General features: G+C 40.9%; 1 protein-coding gene across 8 annotated transcripts in view; it reads left to right on the forward strand.

The window, feature by feature from the left end:
- The window catches only part of pam (peptidylglycine alpha-amidating monooxygenase), a 198,009-nt gene extending 179,714 nt beyond the window's left edge, over positions 1-18,295 (forward strand). For all 8 annotated transcript variants that reach the window (XM_060908735.1, XM_060908738.1, XM_060908733.1 and 5 more), the window contains 5 exons: positions 3,289-3,388; positions 5,209-5,262; positions 6,262-6,552; positions 10,959-11,021; positions 17,291-18,295. In XM_060908735.1, the coding sequence (XP_060764718.1) occupies positions 3,289-3,388; positions 5,209-5,262; positions 6,262-6,552; positions 10,959-11,021; positions 17,291-17,469 (687 nt within the window). In that variant the 3' untranslated portion in view covers positions 17,470-18,295. The remainder of the gene's footprint in view (positions 1-3,288; positions 3,389-5,208; positions 5,263-6,261; positions 6,553-10,958; positions 11,022-17,290) is intronic.
- Positions 18,296-19,765: the final 1,470 nt, after the last annotated feature.

Below are 19,765 nucleotides of genomic sequence, written 5' to 3' on the forward strand. Positions count from 1 at the left end.
TCACTTCTGATGGAAGGTTTAGTACTAAAGCCTTAGTTTTATCTATAGAGGATATTACACAATGGCACGAAGTTGATCTTTGAGTGGTGAAGATATTTCATGAGTGAGCGCAGCAAATGAATGAAATCTTTTTCAGTGCAAGAAAATAACCTTCATATCTTCGCACCACCATGTAATCTTGTTTTTATTATATACAGCGCCCTCCACAATATTGGCACCCCTGGTTAAGATGTGTTAAAAGCCTTAAAGTAAATTCAATTTTTATTGCAGAAGCATAATCTCACACTGAAAATTGTAGAAAAATGTAATCCTTAACTCAAGTGAATTAAAAAAAACATAAAAATAAAAAAATCCCTGACTAAGAAATAATTATTTTTCATAAAATCACCTGTTCCACAATTATTGGCACCCATAATTCCTAGAAAATAAATGTAATTGAAGCATTTCTGTCATTTCTACTGTAGTTTATAAAATTGATCAGAGTATCTAGGAACCTTTAATTAGTAATTCATCACATCCTGTTTCTCTGGGGTATAAATATGCTGTGACACAGAGGCCTATTTCTCTTATCCACTCTTCAACATGGGAAAGACAAGAGAACACACCATTCAAGTAAGGCAGATGTGTGTCGACCTTCACAAGTCAGGCAATGGTTACAAGAAAATAGCCGCTCGCCTACACCGGCCCATATCTACAGTCAGAGGAATCATCAAGAAGTTTAAAACAACTGGAACAGTGGCAAACAAGCCTGGACGAGGATGCAAGTTTATCTTGCCACCACGCACAGTGAGGAGGATGGTAAGAGAAGTAAAAGTTCTCCAAAGCTCACCGTTAGAGAATCGCATCAAAGAGTAGCATCTTGGGGTCACAAAGTCTCCGTAACAACCATCAGGCACTATCTACATGCCAACAAGCTGTTTGGGAAGCATGCACGGAAAAAGCCTTTTCTCACTTGCAAGCATAAATGTAAACGTCTGGAGTTTACTAAGCGGTACTGGGACCGTGTGCTTTGGTCAGATGAGACCAAGATAGAGCTTTTTGGCAACAAACACTCCTAATACATCACAAAAGTTGAGTATGCGGAAAAGCACCTCATGCCCACTGTGAAGTATGGGGGAGGATCAGTGACGCTGTGGGCCTGTTTCTCTTCCAAAGGCCCTGGGAACCTTGTTGGGGTGCATGGCATCATGAACTCTTTGAAATGCCAGGACATTTTAAATCAAAATCTGGTGGCCTCTGCCCGAAAGCTGAAGATGGGTCGTCACTGGGTCTTTCAGCAAGATAATGACCCTAAACATGTGGCCAAATCTACACAAAAATGGTTCACCAAACAAAATCAAGCTCCTCCCATGGCCATCTCAGTCCCCAGACCTCAGCCCAATTGAAAACCTGTGGGGTGAGCTGAAGAGGAGAGTGCATAGGAGAGGACCCAGGACTCTGGATGATTTAGAGAGATTGTGCAAAGAGGAATGGTCAAATATCCCTCTTTCTTTATTCTCCCATCTTGTGAAATGTTAGAGGAGAAGATTAAGTGCTGTCTTATTGGCAAAAGGGGGTTGTACAAAGTATTAACATCAGAGGTGCCAATAATTGTGGCACACATGATTTCATGTAGAAGAATTATTTCTTAATGTGGGATATTTTTTTTTCCCCACTGAATAAATCCACTTGAATTAAAGGTTGGATTTTTCTCTTTTTTTGCATTTTTGTCCTATATTATTTTAAAAAAATGAATTTATTAGAAGCCTAAGAACATATCTTAACGAGGGGTGCCAATAATTGTGGAGAGCGCTGTAGATAAATCCACAAAAAATGCAAGTTAATCAAAACTTTCATTTCGAACTGGCTCGTCATTTTTACAATGCGTGTCAATTCAGCGGGAAAGCATTGGAAGTGACGTCATGAATAGCCTCATGAGTGATGATGTTGGAAAATGTTACTCAGGTCCGGGATGTATGAAAAATGCGTTTTTCAACACGAGAAGATAAACTTCATATCTTCAAGCCAACGTGTAATTTTCTTTTTATTATATAGACATGTTCACAACCAAAAACTACGCAAGTTAATCAGTACAATTCATCGATATCCTCATGAGTGAAGATATTGGAAAATATGTTACTCCGGTCTGGCATGTAGCTCGTGTGAAAAATACGCGTGGTGTATTTCCCAGTAAAACACTCGTGTCTGTATAATAAATTAAAGTATGAACTGAACATTACAGCATGCATGAAGGGAGAAATCCTTGTCTTTCTCCGGAGGATAATCCATGGATATTAAGTAAGGAATAAAAAATTGTGTTACAGGAAAATATTCAACTGCCCTGAACCTCCAGCAGCACATCCTGAAAAAATTCCTCTTGTACCTTAGCAAATTGCCACCACTAGCAATTTCTTTAAAGAGTGACAGTTCATATTTTTTATCCATTTATAGTTATTGTTGAACATCTGAGAAACCAGTTCCAGCTTTCACTTTGGTTTAGTTTGTAGTTATAGTACTGGGGGGGGCAATTCTGTACAGAAGACTTTCTCATATTGGGAAGCTTAGATACAGTGTAGTGATAAAAATGGACACTGGAGATGAGGACAAAAAAAAAAAAAAACTCCAGCTTCAGAAAACTTCACCATATCAACAATTACACATCTCATCTCATCTCATTATCTCTAGCCGCTTTATCCTGTTCTACAGGGTCTCAGGCAAGCTGGAGCCTATCCCAGCTGACTACGGGCGAAAGGCGGGGTACACCCTGGACAAGTCGCCAGGTCATCACAGGGCTGACACATAGACACAGACAACCATTCACACTCACATTCACACCTACGGTCAATTTAGAGTCACCAGTTAACCTAACCTGCATGTCTTTGGACTGTGGGGGAAACCAGAGCACCCGGAGGAAACCCACGCGGACACGGGGAGAACATGCAAACTCCGCACAGAAAGGTCCTCGCCGACCACGGGGCTCGAACCCAGGACCTTCTTGCTGTGAGGCGACAGCGCTAACCACTACACCACCGTGCCGCCCACAATTACGCATTAAAAAAAAAACATGGTGTTTCCATCATACAAGCCCCAAGTTGTTGGTCTAGAAATGATAACCTATTAGAACGAGTGCATTAACGTAAACCTGTGATTCTCCTTGCACCCAGAACTAGTGTCCGAGCTGCTTATATCTACTGTATCACCAATACCTTCTGACTAATCAATTTTAATCACTATTAAATTTGAGGGTTCAACAGTGTTGTGGTATATCCTGATATTTGTTGTCTTATCTGTGTGTTTTATTTGGTTTAGAAATTCAGAATGCCTCACGACATTGTCGTTACGAAGGATGGAAGCGTGTTTGTTGGGGACGCCGCCTCAGACGCGGTTATAAAGTTCGTTCCATCGGAAAGTATGTTCAGAATTTCTCTCTGTATTAATACGATCACAAATCATAATCATTACCACAGTCATCTAAATGTACTTGCACTTAAAGGCCTTATTATGCAAAGGAGTAACATTTAAAAAAAAAAACTTGTTGATTAATCTGACTGACTCTTATGGTGATGATACACGGGGCAACTTTTTGGGCAATGTTGCCGAGCAGTGTTGCTGGGCAATTGCGTTTTGACTCTTTTCTATTGAGATTGGGCAACATTGTTTCTTTCTGAATGGTTTTGATAATCTCTGGCAACTTTTTGAGATAAGCCAATCAGAACGCGAGTATCGAGTCATGTGACCTCCGGTGAGGTTCGGATCAAAAATTTCAAACAAATATGGCCGCCGCTCAGTGTCAGTGGAGTGAAGAGATGGAGAGACTCCTCATCTGTTTTTACGCCGGTAAGTTATTTTAATATTCTGTATGGAGGAATTTACCTCACCAAAGCTCTAAAAAACAACAGACGGCTTGATTAAATGGTCACAGCAAAAATTAAGACATCGATTTTTTTTTTAGCTAACTGTAAACTGCCGTTGCTAACTGTTGTTGCCCATTGTTAGTTGCCCTGAAAAGTTGCCCTGTGTCTCACCTAGTTGCCCGTTGCCAGCAACATTGCTCGGCAACATTGCCCAAAAAGTTGCCCCGTGTATCATCACCATTAAAGTGCCATTCCACCATTGGATGTATTCTTTGGCATAAAATACAATATATTTTGACAACATGTATAAATGGTATCACTAGATAGAGAAATCTTTTAGTTTCAAAATGATATATCAAACAATTTTTTGACAAGTATATTAATTTTGCGAACAAAGTCACCTACCCTTTTAATTTCCGCGCGTGATGTCATCGGCAGGTTCCCCTTCTTGTGTACCACGTGACGTGGCACATATTATCAGCAATGGCGGATAGAACGCGATAAAAATAATACCAATAAATCTAGCTAAAACCAATAAATCTAGCTAACTGAAAGATTAACTCAATTTTTCGCAATTTTTTTGGCCCCCATATACGAGGAGAAATGACTCTCTCACTTTGGGGGTTTCCTGGTCTAAAAATAGACCGACACGTGGTACACAAGAAGGGGAACCTGCCGATGACATCACGTTTCACTACCGCGCGGAAATTAAAAGGGTAGGTGACTTTGGTCGCAAAATTAATATACTTGTCGTTGTCAAAAAATTATGTTTGATATATCATTTTGAAGCTAAAAGATTTCTCTGTCTAGTCATGTTGTCATAAAATATATTGTATTTTATGCCAAAGAATACATCCAATGGTGGAATGGCACTTTAAAGGGAATTTGTTTGTTTGTTTGAGTCCTACTTTTTAAAAAATGTCTCAAATTCTAAGCACTTGTCTCACATGTAATGTCTGGCCTCCGTTAGCAGTGTGGCTCAGTCTAGTGTGTGATTTTGACTGATGTGCACGCATTACAGATGCTGCTTGTTGTCTAAGGAATTACATTATGCCTCATACTTTATGCTGTACTTCACAACCCACTGGTACCCTGCTGAGATCTGTGGTGTTTTTCACCCTCGCATGCCAATCATCTGTCCCTTTCCTTTTGTTTAATGATGTGGCAAGGGCATGAGCTCCTGAATACAGTCCTGAGAAGACTCATGTTTTTTTAAAACCTTATTCAAGGCGAAAAACCCATCAGACTGTCACAGATTGAGCTTTTTATAATCTCTCTTTAGAGAAGGTAGCTTAATGGCCAGCTGTTAAATGTCCGTTACAAAGGACAGTGAACGACAAAGAAGATGAGTCCTGTTCTCTTTTTCTCCTTCCAGAAGCAGAGCACCGTTCTGTTAAAAAGGGAGGAATCGAGGTGCAGGAAATCGAAGGTACACTTTTTCTGTTTTGTTTACACATTTGTCTAAATGTCTGCTCATGACACACTGTTGGTTATATTTGATTCCTTCTTGTTGTTTTGGTTTCTGTTTTGACATTTGGGTCTTTCAGGTCATGGGTGAAGAAACGAACAAAATATTTGTCGTGTCAGCTGACATTTTAGGCCGTCAAGCTACACTTGTCCAGGCATGCAGAGAAAATGCCAGGCTCTCGAGGGCTGTTGCAAATGCAAAGTGTACAAAATATTTACCGAGGACTGAACCCTCTTTTGATGAGGCTTTCGATGAACTCAAACATTTATGTTCAGCAGAGCGCAGATATTTGCCTGATGATTACACAAGCTTAGGTTAACAGCTACATGTTTAAAGCAGGCTTTTCCCTGAAATCAAGTAAGGCAGTGTATTACGCTACAATTAGATTTAATAGACAGCCAGTGAGCTTGGCACCTTTTGGCCAATTTCCTTAATTAAGCTGTATTATAATTGACATTTTCTTTCATAATACTTGCGCGAGAAAGGAAAAATGCTTCTGTTTTTAAGGTTTAATTACCGACCTGCTTAAGCCTCGGTCACAACCGACCGTACGTGCTCCTACAGCCGGTCTACGTGCAAGAAACGCACGGAGGGCGCGCGTGTGACGTGCTGATTTTCGAGCCGTAGACTGGCCGCAGACTGGCCGCAGAGGTTCTTTGTCATGTCAAACAAACTCTACGGGCGCTTACGTTTTTTTTCAGGTTGCAAGACAAACTTACGGCCAACGTGCGTCTTTCTCCACGAACAAAAAAAAAACACAGCGATTTGGGAAACGCCAAAAATCGCACGGTCAAAAAATCGTACGTCCGGTTGTGACTAGGCTTTAGCTATGAAACTCGTTTCAAAGCCACTCGGTTTTGATTGAACATCGCTGAAATAAAGCAAGTACAAATTTACATTTACTCTAGAACAAATGCCACATTCAAGATGAAACCGCTTATTTTCAATGGTTTTCTTTAGAAACGGAGACATTCGTCCAGGCCAAATTGAAGCCGATGCACAAGCAGATGGGCCACGCCCCTGAAGCGACTGTAGAGAAACTACCCATGACTAAAGAGGAGGAGGCAGTGCAGGTTCAAAAGGCCAAAGCTGCAGACGAGAAGGAGAAAGACGAGGAGAATGAGAAGAAGAGTGACGCAACTCAGGGTCTGTCCCCTGCGGTCATCACCACTCTGCTCCTGCTTCTCCCCCTGGTGCTGGTCATCACCATCGGCGTCTTCATCCGCTGGAAGAAGAGCAGGATGTATGGAGGTAACTACAGCGGAGAGGATTTTTATTACCTCGCCCGTGACGGAGTAAGCGGGGCGAGGTATTGTAATCAGTGCTGTTTGTTGGTTTGTGTGTGTGTCTGTTAACGATCTAGCGTCTAGACGGTTGCACCGATTGACTTCACATTTTCAGAGTAGGTGGGCAATGGTCCATAGATTACCTGATTTTAAATTTTCGGGGTAATTGGGTCAAGGTCACCAGAAAGGTCAACCTTTCGGTCAAAATAACATTTTCCATTATTACTCAAAAAAACGGTTGCCGATAGACAGATGTTTACTATTATGAGCATATAGGAACTCCCGTATGGCCTTTCATTTGGCACCATGACCGTTGACCTTGAAAGGTCAAACTCAAGGTCACGGATTTTCAGAGGGCTGTAACTTGAAAACGGTTGATGGTAGACAGATATTTACCGTTATCAACTTATAGGAAGTGCCATATGGGCTTTCATTTGGCACCATGATCTTTGACCTTGAAAGGTCAAACTAAAGGTCATGGGTTTTCAAAGGGCTAAAACTTTTTTTTTTTTTTAAATGGTTCATGATAGCCAGATGTTTACCGTTATCAACATCTAAGAAGTCCCATATGGACTTTCAGTTGCCGCTATGACTTTTGGCCTTGAATGACTTTGAAATGTCAAACTCAAGGTCATAGGACTATAACCTGACAGCTGATGATTGAGAAATATTATCGTTATCAACATATAGGTATAAAATAAGTGCTGCCAGGCGAGGTTTGTTTTGCCTGGCAATGCTTGTTAGCCATAGCTTTCAAAGGTAGCAAGGAATCCTTGGACTCTGTGTAATCCTGCTGTTTCTTTGGATGGTTACACTGCTTTTTGCATTTAATTAATACACTGAGTGCAGAATTATTAGGCAAGTTGTATTTTTGAGGATTAGTTTTATTATTGAACAACAACTATGTTCTCAATCAACCAGAAAGACTCGTACGTAAATATCAAAGCTGAATATGTATGGAAGTTAGAGTGGGGCGTTTTTAGTTTTGGCCATTTTAGGAGAATATGTATGTGTTCAGGTAACTTTCACTGTGCAGAATTATTAGGCAACTTAATAAAAACCAAATATGTAGCCATTTCACTTATTTATTTTCACCAGGTACACTGATATGACAACTCCAGATTTGCAAATAAACATATCTGACATTCAAACACAAAACAAAAACAAATCAGTGACCAATATAGCCACCCTTCTTCATGAGGACACTCAAAAGCCTTCCATCCATAGATTCTGTCAATTTCTTTATCTGTTCACGACCAACATTGTGTGCAGCAGCAACCACGGCCTCCCAGACGCTGTTCAGAGAGGTGTACTGTTTTCCCTCTTTGTAGACCTCACGTTTTATAATGGACGCATGAGATGGAGCATTATCCTGCATGAAAATCATGTTCTTCTTGAAAGATGCTGACTTTTTTCTATACCACTGCTTGAAGAAGGTTTCTTCCAGGAACTGGCAGTAGGTCTGGGAGTTGAGTTTGAGTCCATCCTCAACTCGAAAAGGTCCAACAAGCTCGTCTTTGATGATACCAGCCCATAGCAGTACTCCACCTCCACCTTGCTGGCGTCAGAGTGGAGCTCTGTGCCCATTACTGATCCAGCCACAGGCCCATCCATCTGGCCCATCAAGAGTCACTCTCATCTCATCAGACCACAGCACCTTAGAAAAATCAGTCTTAAGATATTTCTTGGCCCAGTCTTGACGTTTTATCTTGTGTGCCTTACTCAGTGGTGGTCGTTTTTCAGCCTTCCTTACCTTGGCCATGTCCCTCAGTATTGCACACCTTGTACTCTTTGACACTCCAGGAATGTTGCAACTCTGGAATATGGCAGAACTGGATGCTAATGGCTGCTTGTTAGCTTCACGCTTGATTTTCCACAGATCATGTGCAGTTATTTTGCGCCTTTTTTTTTCCACACGCTTCTTTCGACCCTGTTGACTATTTGCAATGAAACGCTTGATTGTTCGGTGATCACGTTTCAACATCTTCGCAATTTCAAGAGTGCTGCATCCGTCTGCAAGACATCTCACAATTTTAGACTTTTCAAAGTCTGTCAGATCTCTCTTCTGACCCGTTTTGCCAGAGGAAAAGAGGTTGCCTAATAATTATGCACACCTGATATAGGGTGTTGATGTCATTAGACCACACCCCCTCTCATTACACAGATGTACAGTACCTGATATACTTAATTGGTAGTAGGCTTTCAAGCCTAAACAGCTTGGAGTGGGACAACATGCATTAAAAGGATGTTGTGGTCAAAATACTCACTTGCCTAATAATTCTGCACTCAGTGTACTAATTTCAGCTCTATTAAATTGCCACATTCCACTTTAATGTCCGTCTATTGATGTCAGTTTTGTCATAGTCTGCCTGATTTATGAGATTTTCCAGAAGAGAATTATTAATTTAGGCTGCAAGTGACTACTTTGATTGTGTCAAGCACTCAGTTACTTGAGTTTGGGTAATTACAAATGTGGGTATTTATATTTATAAAAAAAAAAAAAGTTGGGCCAAGTCGAGAAAAACTGAAGCGATTCAGTTTTTTATTGTCGCACATCAGTGATTCTAGTCAAGTCACATGCAACCTCAAAGTCCCAAAGCATCTACTCAGATTAATTCCAGTTCGAGTTCTGAATGGGATCATTGTTTAAAGAATGGCAGTAAACTTCAGTGGTGGTGTTTTTACATAATTTAATGTTAAAGAAGAAATTATTTCAGTAGTCTGTTCAAAGCTTGATCACTGTCGCATAAAATCCTCAGGGTGGAGTGGTCTAGGTTGAGATTTAGGCTACATCCACACGACAACGACAACGAGATGTTATTTAAAAATATATCGCGTCCAAATGGGCAACAATCAGTAAAATATCAGGTCCATATGGCAACGCAACGCTTGCTGAAAACGATGCAATACACATGCCACACCTCTAGGGGCGCTGTAAGACGGTCCCTTCGGAGACACCAGAACAATAGAAGAAGTAAGGACGCATGCACATAAACTATTATGCGCGAGACTTCATATTAGCCACAAAGTCAGGAAAATCTGTTCGGAAAATTACATTATAATGACCAAATACAATGAAAAGTATTTTTCCAGTCTCACCTGTGAAAGGTAATCCCATGTGATCTCGTTTGGACGGCAAACCTGTTGGTACAGTTAAACGCAGCTAATCTTTATTCTCCGCTTTGACCTTTCCAATATGGCGGCGAGGATGACCTATGATTCTACGCGGAAGGCGGCGTCTTTAATGGTCCGGAATAAATTGAATACTACACGTTGATGGAATAATTTGTTGTTTCTCACCTGTGAAAGGTAATCCCATGTGATCTCGTTTGGACGGTAAACCTGTTGGTACAGTTAAACGCAGCTAATCTTTATTCTCCGCTTTGACCTATCCAATATGGCGGCGAGGATGACGTATGATTCTACGCGGAAGGCGGCGTCTTTAATGGTCCGGAATAAATTGAATGCTACGTTGATGGATTAATTTGCTCCTCTACGCCCTTTTTGAGGAATGTATTGTCGGACTTAAACCAACATCTGAAGAGGTGAGATCGCTCCTTTTTTTCGCTATTTTTGCTGGCGGGATTGACTCTTCCCTACGGGCTATTCTCTCTCTCTCACTTTGCACCATTACACAATAAATATTCACAGTGAAAATATTTTGTAAGCGCGTTTCATGAACCAAGTTATAGGATTTGTTGACAACTCGCATCGCAATGAGAAGATCATTGGCACTACTGGTGTTAAGAATCAGACCATTTCATAAATGAATATTTTGCTGTAGAGCTGCAGTGTTTGTACAATTGCATGTTTTTGCTTCACTATTACTGTCACTATTCTGCTTCTTGCATTACTACTGTGAACTAACACTGAACATAATAATAATAATAATATCCAAGCTCGTGTTTCACTCTCACTAGTGCTCTGTAAGGCTTTTTCCTGGTGATATCCTGGTGATATTCGTTACACTTCTACCTGGCGTGAAGCACTCACAGTCATGTGGTTGTGACGTCATCGTAAACAAATCCGTTCTACTCATCCAGATGACTTCACAACGGCAACGTTGCCAGATCTTTCCACTCTGGAACCCGTTCTCAAAAAGATTGCGTTTTGGGCACCCAAAACGCCGGTGCCGTGTGGACGCCAGGCCTAAACGATAAGAAATTGTATCGGAGTCACCTGAATCCGTTGCCGTGTGGACAGGGCCTTAGTCTTGTAGTTAAAACCCTCACTAGCCTCCACCAGAGACACATACGACATTTTTTTTTAAGCGATAACAGATACACATCTATCAACATGCTACAGCAGCTGCTCCAGAGTCGGTGTCTAGATCTGGTTTTAACGCATCTCATTTCCCCCCCACTTTTTAAGATGGCCATGAGGTGAAGCTTGAACCATCAGGATCATCAGGAGGAATCTTGGGTAAACTCAGAGGTGGGTGAGATATCCTATAAATAGCAATTAAAAGACCCGTCTCTGTACCTTGCTGTCTTTCTGTTCTCTAGTGCAGGGCTTTTCAAAGTGTGGGGCGCGCCTCCCCTAGGGGGCGCCAGAGTTCTACAGGGGGGGGGGGCGCAACGTGAGGAAAAATAAACCAGAATAAGTTACCATTGCAGACATTTAGCGAACTTCAGCTAGCCTTTGCCAGAGACAAAATGGATCGATTTTTAGTACCTAAAACTACAGTGAGTGAGGAGACAGAGTCTGGGCCAAGCAAAAAAAGAAGGAAGTATGACCACGATTATTTAAAGTTTGGATTTTCATGGACTGGATCTGAAGATGCTCCACTGCCACAGTGTGTTGTCTGCCAAGAGGTGCTAGCTAACGATGCTATGAGATGTTTAAAATGTGTAAAACAAGATGTTTAAAAAAAAAAGCACAGATGTTTAAAATGTGTAAAAGAAAAAAATAAAAATGTGTACAACAACCACTTTTTAAAAATATGAATGGAACATTAAGTATAGGAACAACAAAAATTGTAAGGGGGGGGGGCGCTGTTTATTTGCTCTCTGAGGGGGGGCTGACTCTCCCACACTTTGAAAACCCCTGCTCTAGTGCATATACACACACACACACACACTTGAGTAAACTGCAGCTATGTGTCAGGGTTTGATCAGTCACTGCACAGTTTAAGACTAGTGTCATGTTCTACACGCATACTTAAAGGAACAGTCCGCCGTACTTCCATAATGAAATATGCTCTTATCTGAATTGAGACGAGCTGCTCCGTACCTCTCCGAGCTTTGCGCGACCTCCCAGTCAGTCAGACGCAGTCAGACGCGCTGTCACTCCTGTTAGCAATGTAGCTAGGCTCAGCATGGCCAACGGTATTTTTTGGCGCTGTAGTTAGATGCGACCAAACTCTTCCGCGTTTTTCCTGTTTACATAGGTTTATATGACCAGTGATATGAAACAAGTTCAGTTACACAAATTGAAACGTAGCGATTTTCTATGCTATGGAAAGTCCGCACTATAATGACAGGCGTACTAACACCTTCTGCACGCTTCGGCAGCGCATTGATATCTGAGCTCCGTATCAATGCGCTGCCGAAGTGCGCAGAAGGTGTTAGTACGCCGGTCATTATAGTGCGGACTTTCCATAGCATAGAAAATCGCTACGTTTCAATTTGTGTAACTGAACTTGTTTCATATCACTGGTCATATAAACCTATGTAAACAGGAAAAACGCGGAAGAGTTTGGTCGCATCTAACTACAGCCCCAAAAAATACCGTTGGCCATGCTGAGCCTAGCTACATTGCTAACAGGAGTGACAGCGCGTCTGACTGCGTCTGACTGACTGGGAGGTCGCGCAAAGCTCGGAGAGGTACGGAGCAGCTCGTCTCAATTCAGATAAGAGCATATTTCATTATGGAAGTACGGTGGACTGTTCCTTTAAACCTGTAGATGTGTAGGTTAAGTGGAAACTTTCTAACACATACCAAGAACCAACAGTTTACTTTCTTTTAGATTTTGGAATTAAGGGCACATGAGTGTGTGACAGTCCCTTAAAGAAAAATTGCTGTTGTGGGCACATGTTGTGAGCAGAATCATTTATGCTCATTTCAGTTTAGCTAAGAGGGTCTGTGCCAGTGATTCTGCAGCAATGCAGAGACATTAAAGACTCTGTTCTCAGTGACTAAGCATAAGTCATTAATTGGAAAGGGCCCGGCCCTTAAAAATGTACTGCAGATGGCACAGATCTGAAGCGGAAAAGCCCTGAAGCCACTTTTAAGATGGTACTGAGAGATCCAGTAAATGTAATTCGTAACACTTTGTGAGCTGTCACTTCTTTTAAATGGTAGGGTATCTTCCATAAATGACTTTCATATCAGATGGAATGTTGAAATGAACAGATGGTTCACTAGCTGCAGCTTAAATAAAGCGTTTGGTGGGGGAAGTAGGCAGCGATGTATAATGAGACATTACAGGCATGTCTTCAGGTATGAGCACAGGTTTATTCCTGCCTGCATGACCTCTTGGTGCATTGCAGTGCATACAGTTGTGGTCAGAAGTTTACAGACAGTGACGTGAATGTCATGGCAATATTTGGGCTTTCAGTAATTTCTTTGAACTGTTCTTTTTCTGTGGCAGAACATACAGCGTACATCTTTCATTAAAAAAAAAAACAAATTTGGTGCACAAGTTTTAATTTTCTTTGGGTTTTCTGAAATCAACACAGGGCCAAAATTATACTTACAGGGTCAAAAATGTATATACAGCACATCTAATATTTGGGTAAAAGGTCTCTTCGCAAGAGTCACCTTGACCAAACATTTTTATTTACTATGAACAAGTTTCTGGCAGGGGTGGCACGGTGGCGTAGTGGTTAGCGCTGTCGCCTCACAGCAAGAAGGTCCGGGTTCGAGCCCCGTGGCCGGCGAGGGCCTTTCTGTGTGGAGTTTGCATGTTCTCCCCATGTCCACGTGGGTTTCCTCCGGGTGCTCCGGTTTCCCCCACAGTCCAAAAACATGCAGGTTAGGTTAACTGGTGACTCTAAATTGACCGTAGGTGTGAATGTGAGTGTGAATGGTTGTCTGTGTTTATGTGTCAGCCCTGTGATGGCCTGGCGACTTGTCCAGGGTGTACCCCGCCTTTCGCCCGTAGTCAGCTGGGATAGGCTCCAGCTTGCCTGCAACCCTGTAGAACAGGATAAAGCGGCTAGAGATAATGAGATGAGATGAGAAGTTTCTGGCAAAATTCTGGTTGGATATTTCATGACTCTTCATGGTAGAATTGGTAGAGTTCAATTAAAATTTTTTTTTTTTCTTGTCATGGACTTATAAGCATGGTCCATATATTTCCAGTAAGGTTGAAGTCAGGACTTGTTTTAAGCTTAATGTTAGCCTGCTTTATCCTCCACAACCAGCTCTGATGCATGTTTGGGTTCATTGTCTTGTTGTAACGCCCAAGTCGTGTTCAAGTTTCTGATGGTTTATGCTGAAGAGTTCTGAGGTAGTCCTCCTTCTTCATTATTCCATCCACTTTGTGCAATGAACCAGTTCCACTGGCAGCAAAACAGCCCCAGAGCATGATGATCCTACCACCACCACCACCACCAGTTGGTACAGTGTCCCTCTGTACATGGTGGTCCATTGTGGCCAAACAACTCAATCTTTGTCTCATCTGACCATACAGCTTTCCTCCAGAAGGCTTTTTTCTTTGTCCTTCTGGTCAGCTTCAAACTTTAGTTAAGCTTGAAGGTGTCACTTTTGGAGCAGGGGGTTTATTTCTTGGATAGCAGCCTCTTAGTCCATGATGATCTGAGCTGTAGACAGTGATCTATCAGTTTCCAGTTCATGGCAGGGCTGTGCCATGGTGGTTCCCAGGTTGTTCCTGACCATCCAAACCAATTTCCTTTCAGCTGAGGGTGACAATTTGGGTTTTCTTGAAGCAAAGTGGCTTGGCAAAGTGACTACACCTCGCAATAATTTGGATACAATTGTTTGAACTGATCTTGGAATCTGCAGTTGTTTAGAAATGGTTCCAGATTATTTGTGTACATCTGCGATCCTCTTTCTCAGATCTGCACTGAGCTCCTTGGACTTTCCCATTTTACTGTGTGCTGGTCAATCCGATTAGTGCTGTAAAAAAAAAAAACTTTTTATGAAGGCACAGAGAAGCTACCAGCTGTAATCAATCATCACTAACAGGAAGTTAAGAGACCTCGGTCTTGGCAAGATAAGAGACCTTTTGGAAGTTTCAGCACCTCCGAATTAATAATGTAAGTGAGGCGTATGTACATTTTTGACCCTGTATGTATAATTTTGACCCTGTGTTGATTTCAGAAAACCCAAAGAAAATTAAAGCTTGTGCATCAAATTCTAGTGTTTTTTTTTTATTAATTAAAGATGTATGCTGTACAATCATTCTGCCACAGAAAAAGAGCAGTTCAAAGAAATTACTGAAAGAACAAATATTGCCATGACATTCATGTCACTGTATGTAAACTTCTGACCACAACTGTAAAGACTTTCATGACAAAATTATTCTAAATTGTGTGTATACATACACTACCGTTCAAAAGTTTGGGGTCACCCAGACAATTTTGTGTTTTCTAATCATCCATTACGGTGATGATACACGGGGCAACTTTTTGGGCAATGTTGCCGAGCAATGTTGCTGGGCAATTGTGTTTTGACTCTTTTCTATTGAGATTGGGCAACATTGTTTCTTTCTGAATGGTTTTGATAATCTCTGGCAACTTTTTGAGATAAGCCAATCAGAACGTGAGTATAGAGTCATGTGACCTCCGGTGAGGTTCGGATCAGAAATTTCAAACAAATATGGCCGCCGCTCAGTGTCAGTGGAGTGAAGAGATGGAGAGACTCCTCATCTGTTTTTACGCCGGTAAGTTGTTATTTTAATATTCTATATGGAGGAATTTACCTCACCAAAGCTCTAAAAAACAACAGACAGCTTGATTAAATGGTCACAGCAAAAATTAAGACATTGATTTTTTTTTTTTTAGCTAACTGTAAACTGCCGTTGCTAACTGTTGTTGCCCATTGTTAGTTGCCCTGAAAAGTTGCCCTGTGTCTCACCTAGTTGCCCGTTGCCAGCAACATTGCTCGGCAACATTGCCCAAAAAGTTGCCCTGTGTATCATCACCATTAGCCTTCTGAGGCAATGAGCAAACACATTGTACCATTAGAACACTGGAGTGAGAGTTGCTGGAAATGGGCCTCTATACACCTATGGAGATATTGCACCAAAAACCAGACATTTGCAGCTAGAATAGTCATTTACCACATTAGCAATGTATAGAGTGGATTTCTGATTAGTTTAAAGTGATCTTCATTGAAAAGAACAGTGCTTTTCTTTCAAAAATAAGGACATTTCAAAGTGACCCCAAACTTTTGAACGGTAGTGTATAAACGTGTATGACGTTAACATACGGTATGATGAAGCTAATATATGATCAGCATGCATTGTGTAGCTGGTCTGTAAACAACTTCACACAGCACTGCCTCAAGAAACTGCACACGTTCAGGGGTTTAAATGAAGAAAGAGTGTGTATGACCGTGGCAAATGCAGGATTAGTACAGCATCTCTAAGCAGTAAGCTACCTGTAACTTCACTGTCAATGTTGTAGCATTGTAACTGTTGTTAGAAAGATTTACTGAACATTAGAAACGCTCATCTTTTGAATTATAGTGTTGAATCCAACACTGTTGAAATTGGATTATAACGTTTTTGAGAGAAACAACACTGCACTTAACCTCATTATGAGCTTATATTAGTTTTAACAGTGGAATTGAGGTGGTGCGAGTTAAATATAGGTTAAAGTGCACATTCTTAATTGTTCGTTCAGTGACGTTTTATGTAACAAGCTTATTGGCTTCTGTGTGAGATATGAGAGATTGGACTATTTATTTAACCTGAACACAATTTACCCATCCATCCATCCATCCATTATTCATAACTGCTTATCCTGTGCAGGGTCGCAGGCAAGCTGGAGCCTATCCCAGCTGACTACGGGCGAAAGGCGGGGTACACCCTGGACAAGTCGCCAGGTCATCACAGGGCTGACACATAGACACAGACAACCATTCACACTCACGTTCACACCTACGGTCAATTTAGAGTCACCAGTTAACCTAACCTGCATGTCTTTGGACTGTGGGGGAAACCGGAGCACCCGGAGGAAACCCACGCGGACACGGGGAGAACATGCAAACTCCACACAGAAAGGCCCTCGCCGGCCACGGGGCTCGAACCCGGACCTTTTTTTTTCTTAGAATGATCTTCCTTCAGTTGTAGTTTAGATTTAACGCGTTTTTTCCCAATAATTATGGAGCTGATTTGTATTTCACTGGTTCTCAGAGAATGTGTTTGCACGCGCGTGCATGTATCCCACGGTCTATTCTTTCCCTGCTGCTGCTGCTTAATAATTGAAATTGGTGCTTGGATTAAATTTGTCTTGAGGAACTTTATCAAGGCAGCTGATGAGATGTTGCCAGATTCTATTAAATATTTTTTCAGATGTGAAAATATTTACTTACTCAGTAAACCATAGCTTAGCTCTGAGGGCTCCATTTTTCATCCCCAAAATTAGGCTTTAATTTTCTGCCATAAGCCAGCATTTGTAAATTCTCATTTCTTACCGTTTGCTTTCAGTGAAGTAGTATGCAACTTCCGACTTTATCGAAATTTTCCGACTAGATATTTTCCTGGAGCTGTAACGTCCTCTCTGTTTCCCCAGGCAAAGCTGCAGGGACGTTAAACTTGGGCAATTTCTTTGCAACCCACAAAGGATACACACGGCAGGGCTTTGACCGTCTCAGCACGGAGGGCAGCGACCTGGAGAAAGATGATGAGGATGCCACTGACTCGGAGAATGAGGAATACTCTGCCCCGCCTCCCCCCATTTCCTCGTCCTAATCATCCGGCCCAAGCTCCGCCCCTTCCGTCCGTGCTCGAACCCTTACAATGTACTGCAATCCTATATGTAACTATACACATTGGCTGCCAATATATTTAATTTATTTGTGCAGAAACCTTTTTTCTCAATAGACTATATGACTGCCACTTTAATTTATGATTTTAAGGGAGCAAACGCATAGAGGAGCAAACACTGGTAGATGTAGGGATATAGCTAAATGCTTATTTTTAATGGAAGATGAGAAGGAGGTAGAGTTGTTGTTGTTTTTAATTTTAATTTGAGAGATGTACGCCAATAATTTATCTCGATAAAACTTGATAGTTTAAGTTTTCAGGTAACTGGTCCAGATGTTTTTGTTTTATCTCTTATTTGTACATTTGTGCCTTTTTGATTATGTATTTCACCTTCCGCAGCACCTATATTACTACAGATGTGCCACTTTCTTCAAAGCGCTGCTATCGTCACTTGTATTTTGATTTATGTCGTGCCGCATTATGAAAAGGAGAAAAAAAAGAGGATTATCGAGATGTATCTAAAGCTGTATTTACAACATTTTCCAAGCAGGATGTGAGACGTGTCTGATGTTTGTTGTGAAATACTGAGGTTTTATTGCAAGAATACTATTTTCAGTAACAATGTTATTTGTGTAATAAAGTGTCTGCAAAGCATCACTTTTCTGGTGATCTTTGTTTTGTAATTTGTTCAATTCAAATATATATTTTAAAGTTTAGATATTTTAGATTTACACGGTTAATTAGTGAGGAGGAGGAGGAGAGACATCCAAAATATTTGACTTTGCTCATGTATAAAACACTCAAATGCAAATGTGTCTGTGAAGTATCTTTAACAGTTGTTCAGATTCTTGTACAAAAACCGTGACATCAGGTGCACTATAATAATGTTCTGTACATGCTGCCCCACTTCTAAGTGCAACAGTCCTAGCTGGTGAACAAATCAGTGTATACACAGAGAGAGAGAGAGAGGGGGAAAAAACGAACAAACAAGGAACGAATTGCAGTCTGTTCCTGTATATCCAACACAGATTGATGATGTATCTGATTTAACCTGATCACTTCAGTTAGTGGGTGTATTAGATCTGGGGAAATCACTAAACTGCTGGAATGTTGCTGCAACCTGTGACCAGTTTCTCTTTCCATTCCATCATCTGACAGCTGAATGCTTTATATTTAATATATATATAAACAATAATGTGTTACAGTAAAAGCTCCACTGATGTTACAACATCATTCTAATTGTGGCCAGTGTTGCACTACTACCAATGATAGAAAATCTTTACGCCAAATCTATTTATACACAAATGTTTAAACGTCAAAATACCGTAGAAACCCTGATCATGACTGCTGTGCACTAGCAAAAGAATGGGCTGACAAAATAATATAAAACCTTTTTTTCTCCAATTATGATCTATTCCAATTAACAGCTTCCTGTGGCTTTCCTGTGTTAAAACTAATTGACATTTCTCCCTTTTGATAGTTTTGCTTAACATGAATTTTTTTCTTTTTTAAAATTACTGTTAATTTTTTTTTTAATTAAAAAAAATCCTTTGAGTAATGAAGAGTGTTTATGACAAGGTGTGGGAATAATTTGGTGTCGTTTAGTCGTTGGTTTGGTTCATTAAACCCCATTAAGGCTTTTCCCTGTTTTTCTCAGAATGAACAAAAATAATGCCAATCTGAGAATTTACTTCAGCGACACACTGCCATCTAGTGGTGATGTTTAGGAACAACACGTCAATGGTTCACCAAAAAAGAGCAAAGAAGCAGATAACAAGTGTTATTACTTTTCGAAAAGACATATTGAATTTTTTAAATAGCACTACTGCTAAAGTAAGAGTATTTATTTGGCAGAGCTTTTTTTTTTAATACAATACAAAATGTTAGCACAACAACAGACACAAATCCATACTGTCTGGGTCTATTTTAAATTATATAAAATATCCTTTTCCCAAAATTCCAATATGTATTGGCTGTTTCTGAACCTTCAAGCCATAAATGACATCATCTATTATATCCACTGACTTGCAAAGACCTCGTTTTGCTATTCTGCTAACAGTACTATTTACTATTCAAAGCACAACTTTATTCATCGCACACTTGTGAAATTCCTCTTTGCATTTAACCCATCTGAAGCAGTGAACACATACACATACCCAGAGCAGTTGGGAGTTAGGTGCTTCGCTCAAGGGCACCTCAGCCCAAGGCTGTCCCATATTAACCCTAACTGCATGTCTTTGGACTGTGGGGGAAACCAGAGCACCCGGAGGAAACCCACGCA

This window comes from Neoarius graeffei, chromosome 25 (genome assembly GCF_027579695.1).
Source record: "Neoarius graeffei isolate fNeoGra1 chromosome 25, fNeoGra1.pri, whole genome shotgun sequence".
Lineage (NCBI taxonomy): Eukaryota > Metazoa > Chordata > Actinopteri > Siluriformes > Ariidae > Neoarius > Neoarius graeffei.